The sequence below is a fragment of the Triticum aestivum genome, chromosome 6D (assembly GCF_018294505.1).
Source record: "Triticum aestivum cultivar Chinese Spring chromosome 6D, IWGSC CS RefSeq v2.1, whole genome shotgun sequence".
Lineage (NCBI taxonomy): Eukaryota > Viridiplantae > Streptophyta > Magnoliopsida > Poales > Poaceae > Triticum > Triticum aestivum.
In genome coordinates this window covers 391,290,435-391,307,098 of record NC_057811.1, presented here as the reverse complement: position 1 = coordinate 391,307,098, position 16,664 = coordinate 391,290,435, and the positions used below count along the sequence as shown (strand labels likewise).

At 44.5% G+C, this 16,664-nt stretch overlaps 2 protein-coding genes across 3 annotated transcripts; both read right to left on the bottom strand.

Moving 5' to 3' along the window:
- Positions 1 to 10,428: 10,428 nt before the first annotated feature.
- Positions 10,429 to 12,088, bottom strand: LOC123142627 (uncharacterized). Its single transcript, XM_044561456.1, has 4 exons — positions 11,456 to 12,088; positions 11,177 to 11,353; positions 10,893 to 10,988; positions 10,429 to 10,755 (listed from the first exon to the last, which is right to left on the bottom strand). Exons 2-4 carry the CDS (start codon positions 11,222 to 11,224, stop codon positions 10,429 to 10,431), a joined length of 471 nt encoding a protein of 156 aa, XP_044417391.1. The 5' UTR covers positions 11,225 to 11,353; positions 11,456 to 12,088.
- Positions 12,089 to 12,300: 212 nt separating this feature from the next.
- LOC123141706 (uncharacterized) lies at positions 12,301 to 16,482 on the bottom strand. Of its 2 annotated transcripts, none has more exons than XM_044560787.1 (4): positions 16,157 to 16,482; positions 15,822 to 15,931; positions 15,658 to 15,699; positions 12,301 to 12,792 (listed from the first exon to the last, which is right to left on the bottom strand). In XM_044560787.1, exons 1-4 carry the CDS (start codon positions 16,263 to 16,265, stop codon positions 12,634 to 12,636), a joined length of 420 nt encoding a protein of 139 aa, XP_044416722.1. In that variant the 5' UTR covers positions 16,266 to 16,482; the 3' UTR covers positions 12,301 to 12,633. The 2 variants fall into 2 exon arrangements, with proteins under 2 accessions (XP_044416722.1, XP_044416723.1); XM_044560788.1 differs by lacking the exon at positions 12,301 to 12,792 and adding an exon at positions 14,526 to 15,385.
- Between the last annotated feature and the right edge of the window lie 182 nt (positions 16,483 to 16,664).

Sequence of the window (16,664 nt, the reverse complement as noted above, 5' to 3'; positions counted from 1 at the left end):
CAATGGTACCTGTTGAAGCATATATCTCGATGGTTACAGGGAGCTCCTCAGAGGAGGATTCAGAGACAGATGACCAGTCCTATATCCCACCTGAGGTGTATGCTCTAAGTTGCAATGTTTATATTTCTCATATGATGCATATGGTGTCTTGCATTGCTTAGTTTAGACATCATATGCACAATATTGAATTCTATCTGCTTAGTTTAGAGATCATACATGCGAGTGCCAGCTGCTTAGTATATGAATCAATTATGTCAATTATATCATGCCATCCTGTATACTTAGACAACATGTATGTGAATTATTTCATCCCAACCTATTTTAGAAGGACATCATATAGTTTTGTCATGTCATCCTGTTTAGGTACTCATCATATGTTGAATTATGCCATTATATCCTGTTAAGTTATCCATCATATATCTGAAACTGTGTCATGCTATCCTGTTTAGTTAGGCATCATATATGTGAAATTGTGTCATGTTGTCCTGTTTGGTTAGACAACATATATGTGAATTACCACATTTGTCTATCATACAATATCTGTACGTTCAATTTCCTTTTTTGTTTATCAGCCATTTGAATTGGAGGGGGTGATGGCAGTATCTAAGGGAGCAAAAACCCGTTCTTCACAAAAGACAGTGCTACCCATCGATGCAGATAGAACCATGGTTGTACTGGCCCACAAACTAGCCCCACCACACATAATCGAGACTCTTCCAGATTGCACACTTACACCGTTGGGCAGAGAACCAGCTACAACCCATCTAACCGCAACCCCAGCGGATAGTAACCCACTTATAGTTGACAAAGCACCATGTCCACCACAAAGTACCCCCACACGAGCAGTTTGTAAAGCTACTGCAGTGCCCAAAGCACGAAGACCATCACAGCTAACCCAAACTCCATGTTTAAAGCAGAAGAGCAACTGTTCTCAGGTCAGATTCCGTAGCTATGGTCCATACTCCTTTGCTGTTGCATCACTGTATTTACTCATACCAACTACTTTCGAATTTGAAGGATCCAATTGAAACTCCAATGGCGCAACAGGTATGTTTTAAACCTATCTCTTTAACTGGATTGTTGTTCTAACTTCTTGCTCTATGTTGATTTCAGTTTAAGTTGTATAAACAGTTATGTTCTCATGTGATGCACATTACAAGTGCTGCCAATGTTGTGTAGTTTCTCACACTTATATTCTATCTATGCTGCTGTGTCTTAAAAATATATGAGTTGAACTGTGTCTCTATCTTGATTAGGGAACATAAACTAGAATGATATGGACAATACAGTGACCATAGTACATAGATATATGTTTGTTTCATGTTGTTATCCTGTCCACCTTACTACTGAACCGGTTTACCAAAATGAGTTTCGTATACTACAAGCTAAACCTGTGATGTGTCTGCTTGTTTCTCTTGTAGTATGCAAACAGAATATTGGAGAAGAGCACCCCACTATGCAATGGTAGAGAAAGTAATGCAGATAAGGTACAAGATAGTGAGACAACCCTGTTGGTCTCCAAGAAAGGTGATAAAAACGATCTTGTAGAAAGTGAGAAAACCCTGTTGGTCCTGCGTTGATGTAGTGTTCGAGTTACTGGCCAGTACCGCTGGCACAAGCTCTTCGAACTCGCTGCCTGAGTCACTTCGGCTTCTTCAGTCTCAGCTACAAGCTGAAAGCAATCAGTCAGCTGTGCTGCGGCAAGAAGCCGAAGGACTGAGGAAGTCCCTGCAGAATTCAGATGTGTACTTTCTTGTGCAACAGCAAGCGCTGGAGGATTTAAGCGCCAAACAAGAGAAAGTTAATAAGCTTGCTAAGCATCTTGCCAGCATTATGGGTACCCAGGATATTGTTTCTTGAACTCTTCTGAAGTGGTTTCAGTTCTGGACTTGTTTTGCAGCGGCGTTTATATGCTGCTTTGTTCCCTATATTTGCACTGGTGGCGAACTTTGATGCCCAGTGGATGTAATATGTGTAATAGCCGTGATAGCCTAGCATAAGTTGCTTGCTTATTTATTTCCTTGTTGTCTTGTTTATTTGTTTGCTTGTAGTCAGTGCAGTTCTTTTTCCGCGGTTTGCTAGTGGCTGCAATAACCTATTTTTTAAAACTAGGCCACAATAACCATGGGCTAATATTTACTGTAGTGATACTGGGCCTCATACGGGCCGTAGAAACAGTGGGCCTTCTACGGAACATAGAAACAGTAGGCCTTCTATGGGCTGTAGAAACAATGGGCCTTCTACGGGCCATAGAAACAATGGGCCTTCTACGGGCCGTATCATCAATGGGCCTTATACGGGCCGTATGATCGATTGGCCAAACATGGGCCAGTAACAGGCCGCATTATGGCCGTAAACGGGCTAGAGTTGGAATCGTCCGTTCATGGGCCAACCATAATGGGCCATCGTTAATAGGCCGTATTTGATGACGCTATGAAAATGGCCCAACGTATTAACGGACCACAAATGGGCCGACTGTAACCACGGGCTGAATTTGGCCCACAAGCAAAAAATGACAGTAACGGGCCGTAAGTAAACGAATGCTGGAAATGAGCCCAAGAATAAATGGGCTCTGAGAAGGCCGAAAGATAACATGGGTTGGAAATGGCCCAACGGAATAATGGGCCGTTAATGGGTATAAAGTGATACACTGTTCATTACGGGCCAGTTTCACCACGGGCCGTTAATGGGTGTAAAGTGATACACTGTTCATTACGGGCCAGTTTCACCATGGGCCGTTAATAGGCCAAGAGTTACATAGGGCCTCATATGGGCTGAAAGACGTCATGGGCCATACATGGGTCAAAAGTGAAAACGGGCTGGAATCATATTGGATGGCCCAGATGACGCTACTGGGCCTAATTCGGATAGGGCGTAACGGGCCTTGGGTTAGCGGGCTGTAAATGGGCTATATGCGAACAGGCCGTTAACAGGCTTTCCATGGGCCGGCCCGCCACCTTTTGACCAAGTCAAACGGGCCGGCCTTTTCACAGAAATGGGCCTCTGTTGGGCCATGCCACGTATCGACGTATCATAGGCGCCTTCTGTCCAATGAGTGGATGACATCTGTCCCAACGATGAGCCGACACGTGTTTCCTCCAGCCAATGATGATTTTACACGTGGAAAATCCCCATTGGTCGGGGCTGTTAATGGGTTATCGGATCCAAAACCCGACCCTGGCAATGAAGCCCTTCTTCTCCTATTCTATACTAAATAAACAATCTAATTCTAGGAAGAGTTTCGAATAGCTTAACGGTGTTCCGTTACGGTGGATGCCACGTGTCGGTCACCCTTGACGAAAGAACTTCTGTGACGCGCGATTTATCATCATGGAAGTGCACACTTCCGTGATGATAATTTTGGTAATGTCATGGAACACTTCTATGACAGCACAGGTATGACTATCTTGATTCTGTCATAAAATCGTCATGGATGTACATGCATGACAAAAAACGCGACCTACTGTGACAAACACATATCATCACGGAAGTGTATTTCTTTTATAGTGGCCGTCAGCTGGGCGCGATGACCGCTGCAGGAGAGGCGGCGTTCCTCCTGGAGAAGGGCACCACGGGCACGCGCAAAGGTGAGGCCAGCGGGGTTGATGGTGAGCGCCGCGATGCAATGGCCGAAGTCGTCGTTCAGCCCGTTGATGAGAGCGAGCAGCATGTCCTGATCGGAGACCGGTGAGCCGACGTCGCGAAGAGTGTCGGAGAGGCACTTGAGGCGGCTACAGAAGGCGGTGACGGACAGGTCGCCTTGGACAACGTTGTGGAACTCCCGCTTGGCGAAGATAGCACGCTGTAGACGGTTGTCGAGGAAGAGCTCGGCGATGACCGTCCATGCGTTTGTGGCCGTGTCGGAGGGCTTGATGATGATGTGCAGGATGTCGTTGGAGACGGTGATGTAGAGCCAAGACACGATACACTGATTGATCTGGGTCCACTCGACGTCGCCGAACATCATGAGAGCATCAATCGACCCATCAACATGATCGAGAAGACCAAGCTTGCGGAAGGTGAGGTTGAAGAAGGTTTGCCAGATCAAGAAGTTTGATTCTTCGAAGGTAAGGGTGATGGGGACATGGCTGCGGATGTTGATGAGTTGTACGGCGGTGGCGCTAGGGGGGGCTCGGCGGGGTGAGTGATTGGAGCCGGAGGTTGTGGAGGAGTGGTTGGAGGAGGGGTGGGAGAAAAGGTCGCCGAAGTCTTCCATGGCAGCGGCGGCTGGCTAGGACAGCGGCAACGGCAGGCTAGGGCGTTTGGCTAGGGGAGGAAGGTTCAGGCGTGAGCAGCGGAAGAGGTCACGATAATGGGAAAAACTGATACCATGTAAGATAGAATAGTTGGGAATATTGCAGCGCATTGTATTGATCCATAGGACAGTTACATATATACACAAGTATACTTGACCTCCAAGACCATATCTCTAGCTAAAACGAAAGAGATCAGCTGAGGCTAAGTATGGAAGTAAAACATCCTACGTGATTGCATGAGATACAATGCCTATATTCCTACACTTAGATTATCTTGGGGGTGCCATGGGCATCCCCAAGCTTAGGCTCTTGCCACTCCTCATTCCATAATCCATCAAATCTTTCACCCAAAACTTGAAAACTTCACAACACAAAACTCAGCAGAAAATCTCGTGAGCTCCGTTAGCGAAAGAAAACAAAAGGCCACTTCAAGGTACTGTAATGAACTCATTCTTTATTTATATTGGTGTTAAACCTACTGTATTCCAACTTCTCTATGGTTTATAAACTATTTTACTAGCCATAGATTCATCAAAATAAGAAAACAACACACGAAAAACAGAATCTGTTAAAAACAGAACAGTCTGTAGTAATCTGTAACTAACGCAAACTTCTGTAACTCAAAAAATTCTACCAAAATAGGACGACCTGGAAAATTTGTTTATTGATCAGAAGCAATTGGAATCAATATTTTATCACGTTCTGGTGATTTTTAACAATTATTTTCGTGAACAGAAAGTTTCTGGAATTTTCTGCAAGATCAAATAACTATCATCCAAGAAAATCCTATAGGTTTAACTTGGCACAAACACTAATTAAAACATAAAAATACATCTAACCAGAGGCTAGAACAAATATTTATTGAATAACAGCAAGGAAAAATATTGGGTTGTCTCCCAACAAGCGCTTTTCTTTAAAGCCTTTTAGCTAGGCATTGATAATTTTAATGATGCTCATATGAAAGACAAGAATTGAAGCACAAAGAGAGCATCATAAAACACGTGACAAACACATCTCAGTCTAACATACTTCCTATGCATAGGCATCTTATAGAAAAATAAATTATCATAGCAAGCAAAAACTAGCATATGCAAGGAAGCGGAAAGGAACAATAGCAATCTCAACATAACGAGAGGTAATTTAGTAACATGAAAATTTCTATAACCATATTTTCCTCTCTCATAATAATTACATGTAGGATCATAAGAAAATTCAACAATATAGCTATCACATAACATATTCTCAGCACGATCCACATGCATGCGAAGTTGACACTCTTCCAAAATAGTGGGATTATCAATAACTAAGGTCATGATTTCTCCAAGCCCACTTTTATCAAAAATTTCATAAGATTGAACATTATCCAAATATGTGGGATCTAAAGTTGACACTCTTCCAAACCCACCTTCAATATTATTGCAAACACTATTATCAATCTTATATTCATCATGGGGCTTAAATAACTTTTCAAGATCATAAGAAGAATCTCCCCAATCATGATTATTGCAACAGGTAGTGGACATAGCAAAACTAGCATCCCCAAGCTTAGGGTTTTGCATATTATTAGCATAATTTACATCAATAGAATTTATAATAAAATCATTGCAATCATGCTTTTTATTCAAAGATCTATCGTGAATCACTTCATCACAATTTTCAGATTCACGGATTTCAAGCAAAACCTTATAAAGATAATCTAGTGCATCCAAATCACTAGGAATTGGTTCATCATAATTGGATCTCTTAAAAAGATTGGCAAGCGGATGAGGATCCATAGATATTAGCTTCTCTGTTTAGGAATAAATACTCAACTATTTCAACCAAACGAGCAAACGAGCCAAGTAAGACATCAAGGAAAACGAAAAGACGAACGGAAAAAGGGCGAATAAAACGGCAAGGGTGAAGTGGGGGAGAGGAAAACGAGAGGCAAATGGCAAATAATGTAATGCGGGAGATAAGGGTTTGTGATGGGTACTTGGTATGCTGACTTTTGCGTAGACTCCCCGGCAACGGCGCCAGAAATCCTTCTTGCTACCTCTTGAGCACTGCGTTGGTTTTCCCTTGAAGAGGAAAGGGTGATGCAGCAAAGTAGCGTAAGTATTTCCCTCAGTTTTTGAGAACCAAGGTATCAATCCAGTAGGAGGCTATGCGCGAGTCCCTCGCACCTACACAAAATAAATAAATCCTCGCAACCAACGCGATAAAGGGTTGTCAATCCCTACACGGTCACTTACGAGAGTGAGTTGGTATTTTTATGATAAAGATGCAAAGTAAAATAAAAGCAAAGTAAAAGGCAACGGAAATAACTAAGTGTTGGAAGATTAATATGATGAAGATAGACCCGGGGGCCATAGGTTTCACTAGTGGCTTCTCTCATGAGCATAAGTATTTTATGGTGGGTGAACAAATTACTGTAGAGCAATTGACAGAATAGAGCATAGTTATGAGAATATCTAGGTATGATCATGTATATAGGCATCATGTCCGAGACAAGTAGACCAACTCCTGCCTGCATCTACTACTATTACTCCACACATCGACCGCTATCCAGCATGCATCTAGAGTATTAAGTTCATAAGAACAGAGTAACGCTTTAAGCAAGACGACATGATGTAGAGGGATAAATTCATGCAATATGATGAAAAAAAACCCATCTTGTTATCCTCGATGGCAACAATACAATACGTGCCTTGCTGCCCCTACTGTCACTGGGAAAGAACACCGCAAGATTGAACCCAAAGCTAAGCACTTCTCCCATTGCAAGAAAGATCAATCTAGTAGGCCAAACCAAACTGATAATTCGAAGAGACTTGCAAAGATAACCAATCATACATAAAAGAACTCAGAGAAGATTCAAATATTGTTCATAGTTAAACTTGAGCATAAACCCACAATTCATCGGTCTCAACAAACACACCGCAAAAAGAAGATTACATTGAATAGATCTCCACGAGAGAGGGGGAGAACATTGTATTGAGATCCAAAAGAGAGAAGAAGCCATCTAGCTAATAACTATGGACCCGAAGGTCTGAGGTAAACTACTCACACTTCATCGGAGAGGCTATGGTGTTGATGTAGAAGCCCTCCGTGATGGATGCCCCCTCCGGCGGAGCTCCGGAACAGGCCCCAAGATGGGATCTCGTGGGTACAGAAGGTTGCGGCGGTGGAGTTAGGTTTTTGGCTCCGTATCTGATCATTTGGGGGTACGTAGGTATATATAGGAGGAAGGAGTACGTCGGTGGAGCAACAGGGGGCCCACAAGGGTGGAGGGCGCACCCAGGGGGTAGGCGCGCCCCCCTACCTCGTGGCTTCCTCTTTTGTTTCTTGACGTAGGTTCCAAGTCTCCTGGATCATGTTCGTTCCAGAAATCACGTTCCCGAAGGTTTTGTTCCGTTTGGATTCCGTTTGATATTCTTTTTCTGCGAAACACTGAAATAGGCAAAAAAACAGCAATTCTGGGCTGGGCCTCCGGTTAATAGGTTAGTCCCAAAAATAATATAAAAGTGAATAATAAAGCCCAATAATGTCCAAAACAGAAGATAATATAGCATGGAGCAATCAAAAATTATAGATACGTTGGAGACGTATCACTCCCGGATCCGTGCGGCGCGAGCGTCCTGATCCGCGGGGTGCGGCCCTCCCGACGGTGTGGCGGATCCCGGAGGCGGCGGGCTCGCGGTGGTGCACGGGCGCCCAAATCCATGGGTGTGGGACTCCCGACAGCGTGCAGGCTCCCGGCGGCGGCGGGATCGGTCGACGGCGGGCTTGGGCGATGGCATCGGCCGCGTGGTGCCGGATCTCGTCGCTCGTGGCGGATCTCTCCACTCCGGCCATCGTGGAGGAACCTGGACCTGGGGCGGCGGCCCCGTTAGGCATGGCGACGGCGCCCTCGGTTGGCGATGTTCGCGGGGGGTGGATGGACGGCGTCTTGACCGTGTGGGCGGTGAGGTGCCGGTGGATCTCCTCCTCGCTGCAGGCTCTCTCCCGCTACACTTGGTGGCTTACAATCGCGGTCGTCGGCCTCGGTGCGTTCGCGGGGGCTGGTAGAGGTGCCATCGGACTGGAGGAAACTCTGGATGACTCGTTCATCCCGAGGGTGGCGACGACTAGGGTCGCCGTTCTCCTCCTTGCAGGCGCCGTCGAGGTCCCTGCCCTCCACCCCGACTCCAAGCCCGGGTGAAAACCCAAAATCTACTTAGATTTGGCGGCGGCGGCACTGCGTGTGTCGTACCCTTCTTGGAGGCACCGCCTGGGGCGTTTGGGTGCTCGGTTAGAGGAACTGCAGGTGGAGGGGATGGGACCAATGGCAACAGGTGGTGTTCGTGATGAAGGAGCGGCGTGGCATCTAGCACGTCGACAACGGCGGGTCTCAGCGGCATGGAGCAGCGGGGTCTCGCCGGTGGGCGTGTGATGATGGACGAGTGCAGGATGGTGGCGTTGTCTAGCGTCGTGGTGGCGCCGACGGCAGCTAGACCGGGCAAGGTAGATGCAGCAGTACAACACTAAAGATGGATTGGTGGCAGGTGGCTGCGGCGGCCTCATACCCGACAGGTGTCCTGGTTGAGTGCGCCGGATTGGTGGGTGCCCCATACCCGGCAGGAGTCCTGGTTGGGACCTCAGGTCTTAGATGTTAGGTTTGGCTGCGAGGTCTGTTTTGTATTAGACCCAGGCTATCAGCATCCCTTCATCAACTGGATAGGAGTAGCGACAGATGTTGCCTAGACGGTGGCTTTAGTCTTACTGTTGTATGACTTTGTAAGGTCTTATGTGAATAATTAATAAAGTGGCTGCATGCATCGTCCAGATGCAGAGGCCGGGGGTCCTCCTCCTTTTCTAAAAAAAGTTGTGCTCTTCCAAGTTTAACTACTCACAAACTTTGAAGGTTGCTCAAGCTTCCAATGGATGCAGGAAGAGAGCCACGCAAGCCCTTGTTGTAGGACAAGTCCCTGCAGCAAGAAAGAGGCAAAACCTAAGAAGCTTGATTACCATGAGAAATCAAACTATGTTAATGTTTAGGCGTGATTCTGAAGTTCTTCTCTGAACCCGGACTGAAGATTGAGTAATATGTTTACCTAAAAGTGCTTCTTTGGAACGAAGTAAATTAATCGGAAGCGCCTAAACTACAACGGAGAAGAAGTTACATACAAGTGTTGTAGTTCGGACAGAGATTCAATGTCCCCTGAAAGAGTCCCGGACAGTGATAAAGTTGACAGTCTTCGGCAAAACATCCAACAAAGGAGAGCGCCGCACGGATGAGCGATCATTGTTCATCATGCGACGGATAGTTCAGAAACAAATAATCAGGCTTAAATCTATGGTCAATCACCAAATGACACCAACAGGTAATCAATCATACCAACTCCTTGGAGAAAAATCTAAGCAAAACAAAAGGGTAGTGTAGTCAACGGCTCTGCCACTTGCATTGAGAAAATGACAGGATTTGCATAGTTTTAGCACTTGATTCAGTTATTGGTACCACGTCGCAATTGCATACAATCAGAAGATAAGCTATCAACGAGCATTGGTTGAAGAGCACGTACATACACGTATTTGACCAAGACAAAGATAAAGGAAGAGCATGTACATGCAAGGCTAGTGAGTAGAATAATGGAGGAAATTCCGATGTCGGAGCTGTTCCACATTTAGTTTCTTAGCTTTTTCTTTTGACGTGGAACAGTTTTGTTGTTTATTATGGCCAACGTGAGCTCAACATATTACTGTATAACCCAACTCATACTACACAAGAGGTCATCATGAACAACTATATGTTGAATGGATAGTTATTCTGCTACTGTCATGACCAACTCCAGACCACTTTGAAATTCCTGCATTGAGAAATTGTCATGACCTTCAGAGAGGACAAACATAATCAAAGTATCAAACAGCTAAGTTCTGAAATGTGCATTTTGCGCTCATTTTTGAGCCGAGTGTTCTAGACTGGCATTTATTCCAACAATTTTAAGGCGCACGCACTCAAACACCACTCCAAGGCTGAATAGATCATCCAACCACCAAATGCAGGATGATTAAGGATGAAGATGAAATGAGCAGTGCTCCCATCTGAAAGTGATTAGCAAACGCAATGCCAGACTAGCCAAACATGTCATCTAATACTAGTAGATACCAAATTGCCTCCTTGCACTTTAAATCACCAAACAAGACGTTGGTTTGTCTAAATTTTTGTTTTCTGTCTCAATCCATCTGCTGCATCCAACACCCCTGGTGCAGCTTCAAATTTTCTTTTGCCTACTTGACCATGTACCCCCTCAGGTTGCAGCTTCAATTCTTGTTCTGCCTCCTTGACCATGGGCCCCTGGTGCAGCTTCAAACCTTTTTTTGCCTCCTTGACCATGGAACCCAACTGTTCTAGTGCCTGAAGCCTAATTCCATAGCCCCACACAATTGTTTGGTACATGTCCAAGCAAGTCCGCTTATCGAGCTTATCTTCATAGCGATCTGCATCAGCCAGCAATTTTTCTACCTCGGTCTTTGACAGCATCTGAAAGAAAACAGACAAAAAAAAAGTTTGAAACTCATTACTTGCAACGAGAAATTTACATCACATGCACAGCCACAAACTGTGATACATTATTTTCGAGAAATCTGAGAATACATTTGCTAAACATTACAATTTACCTCTTCAGGACCGCCAGTTACATTATCCTCTTCAGGATCGCCAGTTACATTATCCTCTTCAGGATCGCCAATTACATTTTCCTCTTCAGAATTAACCTGCATAAAAGGAACACTACTTCATCTCTAACAGAATAAACACAAAGGGCAAAGTTTGCTGCGAGAATAACGTACAAATACTTGCGTTGGTGGCTTGAAGAGGGAAGCGCACAAACTATCGGAAAGTGTAACAGTACATGGCAGAGAGCAAACCATCTCAGGCACAGGAAAGGAAGTGATGAGCTCACCAAGTTGGCATCGACCTCAACGCCATGACGATCCAGGACCGATTTCATTCCTCATCTGATCTGGAGGCGGTCCTCATTAGTCAGTTCCAATTTTTCATCAGGCACTAACATCTTGATGAGATTCTTCAAGCCCCACATTACTTCCAGCACGGCTTCATCAAACAGGCAGTGAATTCCCTAGCAAAAATAAATAAATTCAGAACAAAAATTGTGCTCAAACTGTTCACAGGCATAAGCATACATGGGAAGTTTACATACTATAAGGAATCTTACACTCACCAAACTAGCTTCAATGATGTCTTTATATTCCTGCTTTCCAACAGCAAGTTTCTGACCAGGCCAGAGCGACCTCTTGATCATCTCAGCAAGCTCCGAACAAACACCATCACTATTAATGGCCCTGGCCTTGTCCTCGAAAATTTGAAATTCTTTAAAACTAACAGCCTGATAAAGGAATAAAAAAGACGAGCATGCATGTTAGCAGGGAAAACAAATAATCAGTCATACACCATGCCATGTCTCAATCATGACTAAAGAGGATGCATATTAGCAGGTATATGCCTCAACTGTAAAGATGTAGTCTATTTAAGTCATCGTTATCAAATTATTGCAGTCTAATTCAGAATAGGTTCATGCGCTAAGATAATGGGATGTGTGCCATTTTAAAAACATATGATAGTTGTGTCATTTGGTAGAAGTATCCTATTGCCATGCTCCTGGCAAAAATCCTATACTTAACCGGTTACCCTTTAGTCTAACTGATATGTTAAACCTGATACACTCCTGATAATTATAATTATATAATATCTGTAACAGAAGACATATTGGTTAACGTTGTTATCCAATTTGCGGTCACATCCCCCCTTTTTAGCTTCGTATACTGTACTTCCTATTGTGCGCTGCTCGCTCACTCGAATAATCTGTTATCCATTTTACTTGGCCAGCTATCAGGAACACTTCTTAAGGAAAAATCAAGTCAGACCTGATAGTAGAGGGAATCAAAGAAGTACTAGTTGCAAGAACTAACAGGAGGATAGAACGAACACAGAGGGGAAAGGCTGAAAACATTGATTCTTAAGAAGAGGAACTAATAGTACTTGGAGAAGAAAACAAACAGGAGCATGAATACTCAAAGTTCCTAACTCTTGTTCAAAAGAGTATCAGATCCCACTCATGTTTCTGATCGGTACAAATATCACGTCAGGCCTCAATCATCCTAGCTAGCAGTTAGCCCGAGAATGTGTTTTAGGACTGGTTTTTTTTTTTGGAAAAGGGGTGATACCCCGGCCTCTGCATCAGGAGGATGCATACGGCCACTTTGATAAAAAAATAAGTTCCACAATGTCAAGAAAGTCGTAAAAGAAAACTACGTCGAGCTCACATAGACCTCGTCAGGAAGATACAAAATAAAAAGGCCATAAAGCCACAACCGGCTGGCAGAAAATTAGGAATGGAAACTAATTGCCAATCCTATTACATGACCGCCATCCAAACCGGTTGAATATATCCCGCGCTACCATCTCCCACCGGACAGATCCAGTAACCAAACGCTCCCTGGCCTCCGTCGGAGTGAGTAGGGACCACATACGGATCAACGCCGTAGCTCGGAATACAACCTGCAAAAATGAATAGTAGTTATTCTGTTAAAAGCCAGATCATTTCTGCAGTTCCAAATTGCCCATAACAACGCACAAACTCCTACACGAATATGTCTAGCTGTACCGGACTCTATCCCATCCAGCCACGTTCCAAATAACGACCCGACCGAACTCGGAGGAGTAATGTTAAAAGCAATTTGCACGGAGCGCCACAAATTTTTTGCCAACGGGCACTCAAAGAATAGATGCTTAATGGTTTCATCCCGATCACAGAAACTACACCTAGTAGATCCTGTCCAATTGCGCTTAACCAAGTTATCCTTTGTTAAAATGACCTGTTTATGTACAAACCACATAAACACTTTGATTTTCAAAGGAACTTTAACTTTCCAAACATGTTTGGAGTTAGGAATGACACTCGAGTTAATAACATCGATGTACATCGATTTAACGGTAAAATGTCCAGACCTAGTAAGCTTCCAACACAACTGATCGGGCTGATTTTGTAGCTGAACCTCCATCAGTCTACGCACCAGATGAAGCCAAGCTTCCCATCTATTACCAACAAGCACCCTTCTAAACTGAATATTAAGGGGTGTGGCTTGCATACTCGTTGCCACAAGCGCATCACGGCGATGCACAATATGATATAGAGTTGGGTACTGTAACGCCAACGGAGTCTCACCAAGCCAGGTGTCCTCCCAGAAGCGAGTATCATTACCATCGCCGACTATAAACTTTGTTCTATTAAAAAAGGCTGTCTTAACTCTCATAAGCCCCTTCCAAAATGGCGAATCAGTTGGTCGCATTGTCACCTGTGACAATGTTTTGGATTGCAAATACTTGTTACGAAGTATCTGTGCCCAAGTCGCATCAGTCCCATCTGATAACTTATATAGCCACTTACTAAGCAGGCATCTGTTCTTTACCTCAAGATTCTCAATACCCAACCCCCCCTGATCCTTGGGACGACAAATAAATATCCCACTTGGCGAGTCTATACTTTCTTTTTAGATCATCACTCTGCCAAAAAAATCTTGACCGATAAAAGTCCAGTCGTTTCCGAACCCCAACTGGAACCTCAAAGAAAGATAGTAGGAACATCGGCAAACTTGTGAGCACCGAATTAATAAGAATCAACCGGCCTCCATAAGACAGAAGTTTGCCCTTCCAACAACTAAGTTTCTTTTCGAAACGATCTTCGATACATTTCCATTCTCTGTTCGTGAGCTTACGATGATGAATGGGTATACCTAGGTAAGTAAAAGGTAAAGCCCCTAATTCACAACCGAACAATTGCCTATAAGCCTCTTGTTCCTCCTTGGCTCGACCAAAGCAGAACAACTCGCTTTTATGAAAGTTAATCTTTAAACCGGACAACTGTTCAAATAAACACAACACGAGCTTCATGTATCTCGCTTTTGCCAAGTCATGCTCCATGAAGATGATTGTATCATCAGCGTATTGCAAAATGGAGACACCCCCATCAACTAGGTTAGGCACCAAGCCACCTACCTGACCGGCGTCCTTTGCCCTACCTATAAGAATGGCCAACATATCAACTACAATGTTGAACAATATAGGGGACATTGGATCTCCTTGTCTCAGGCCTTTGTGTGTCTGGAAATAGTGACCTATATCCTCATTGACTTTAATTCCAACACTGCCTTTTTGCGTAAAGGATTCTACCTGGCGTCGCCAGGCCTCATCAAAACCCTTCATGCGTAAAGCCTGTTGAAGGAAAGGCCATTTGACTTTGTCATACGCTTTTTCGAAATCCACTTTGAAAACAACCCCATCCAGCTTTTTCGTGTGGATTTCATGGAGTGTTTCATGTAGGACCACTACACCCTCAAGAATGTTCCTGTCCGGCATGAAGGTTGTTTGAGTAGGCTGCACAACGGCATGCGCGATCTGTGAGAGCCTATTGGTCCCGACCTTGGTGAAAATTTTGAAGCTAACATTAAGAAGACAGATTGGCCTGAATTGCTCAATTCTCACTGCCTCTGCTTTCTTAGGAAGAAGGGTAATCGTTCCAAAATTTAGCTGAAAAAGATGAAGCTGCCCAGCAAACAGATCATGGAACAAAGGCAACAAATCTCCTTTAATAATAAACCAGCATTTCTTATAAAACTCCGCTGGAAATCCATCTGGGCCAGGCGCTTTGTTAGTTTCCATTTGGGAGACGGCATGAAATACCTCTTTCTCGGTAAAAGGAGCCGTCAAAACATCATTCTCCACAACTGTGAGCTGAGGAACATCCTCAACCCTGGACTCATCCAGAGACACACAGTTATTGTCTGGAGGACCAAACAACTGCTTATAGAATTCAGTAATGTACAATTTTAGGTTCTCCTGTCCTATAATTGTACCCTCATCTTGCTCAAGCTGAAAGATCCTCTTCTTTCGATGCTTACCATTAGCAATCATATGAAAAAATTCAGTATTCGCATCCCCCTGGACTACTCTCCGGACCTTGGCCCGCAACGCCCACTTCAACTCTTCTTCCCTAAGAAGTTCCTTCAGCCTCAATTCCGCATCCCTCTTGGCTTGAAGCTCCGCTACTGGCAGCAGCGTGGTTTCTGCTCCCTCCGTCCCAAAATAAGTGCAACTATACATATAATTGGTCAGACAACTAATAGCCTACTCCCTCCGTCCCAAAATAAGTGTCTCAACTTTAGTACAACTTTGTACGAAAGTTAGCATTGAGACATTTATTTTGAGACAGAGGGAGACTTGCAAAGAAAGAAAAAACAAAACAACTAACGGCCAATATAATGTGCCTGAGTTCTTTCAGTTCGTCTCTTCAATTAAGAGGGGGGAATGAAACATAAATTAAAGAACGTGGGAATATGATGCAAGATTGAAATTAGAGGTACCGACCATTCGTGCCCAGGGCATGTCGATGAATTCTGACCAGATATCCTGCAATCAATCCAGACAAAATTTAGGTGGATGACAAAGAGGACAAGGGCAAGCAAGTATATCAATAAACAAATAAATAAAATAAAGGGAAGAATAAGAAAGCAAGATGGGGAAATGGGTACCTCCAAGGCGTTTCGACGAAAAAGTTTGACCCCATCATAATGCAAGACTGCAAATCCAGAGGGCGTCTCAAAGAGCACCAAGATTACCCCACTCTGTCCCAGCCAGCGGCCTGTTGGAGAAAAAAAAAAACAGAAGTGAATCAAACTCAGGCAAGCGGCAGGATTGTAGAGCATTCAGATTGGTGTCAAGTCCTCTGTTCGCCTCGGCTAAAGCTCTCTGTTCTCGCTGGTATATATGGTAAGGCTGGGGTTTCGTTTCTTATTCTGAAAAAATACTCACGTATGGGTGGCTTTCAGATTGAGAGAGGAGAGGAAGATGGAGGCGGGAGACTCACAAATGTCGGCGTACGGCGTCCCAGGGGGAGGAGGGGGAGAAGCAGCAGGAGCAGGACGAGGGGGAGCAGGGCGACGGCGAGCCCTCTTTCGCCTTGCGCGTTGCCCCATCGAAAGGGATTGCGGAAGGTGAAGAAGAGGCGGGACGGGATTGGATTTAAAGGGAGTCCGCCCCTGGTTTGATAATCCATCGCGGACGCCGGAGCGGCGATTTCCTATTTCTTCATTGTTTTTACTCTTAAGATTAGATTTAGGAAATTCTTCCTTGTTGGTACGCGGCGCTCAAGCGCCTCCCGCGCCGGCCCTTGTAACTTTCCGCACCTCCGGTTTTGGGAACCTACTAGCGCGAGAGCTATCTTTCGCCCATATCGATTTCTATTAGGAATCAACTACGATCTGGCGACTGTCGAGCCGGCCATCAACGCAGGTAGCTTGCTGCCTCTCGTGTCGCTGTAGGTTACCCTCTGCTCAGGTTCCCATCGGATTTTGTCATTTCTTGTTTTTTTTTTT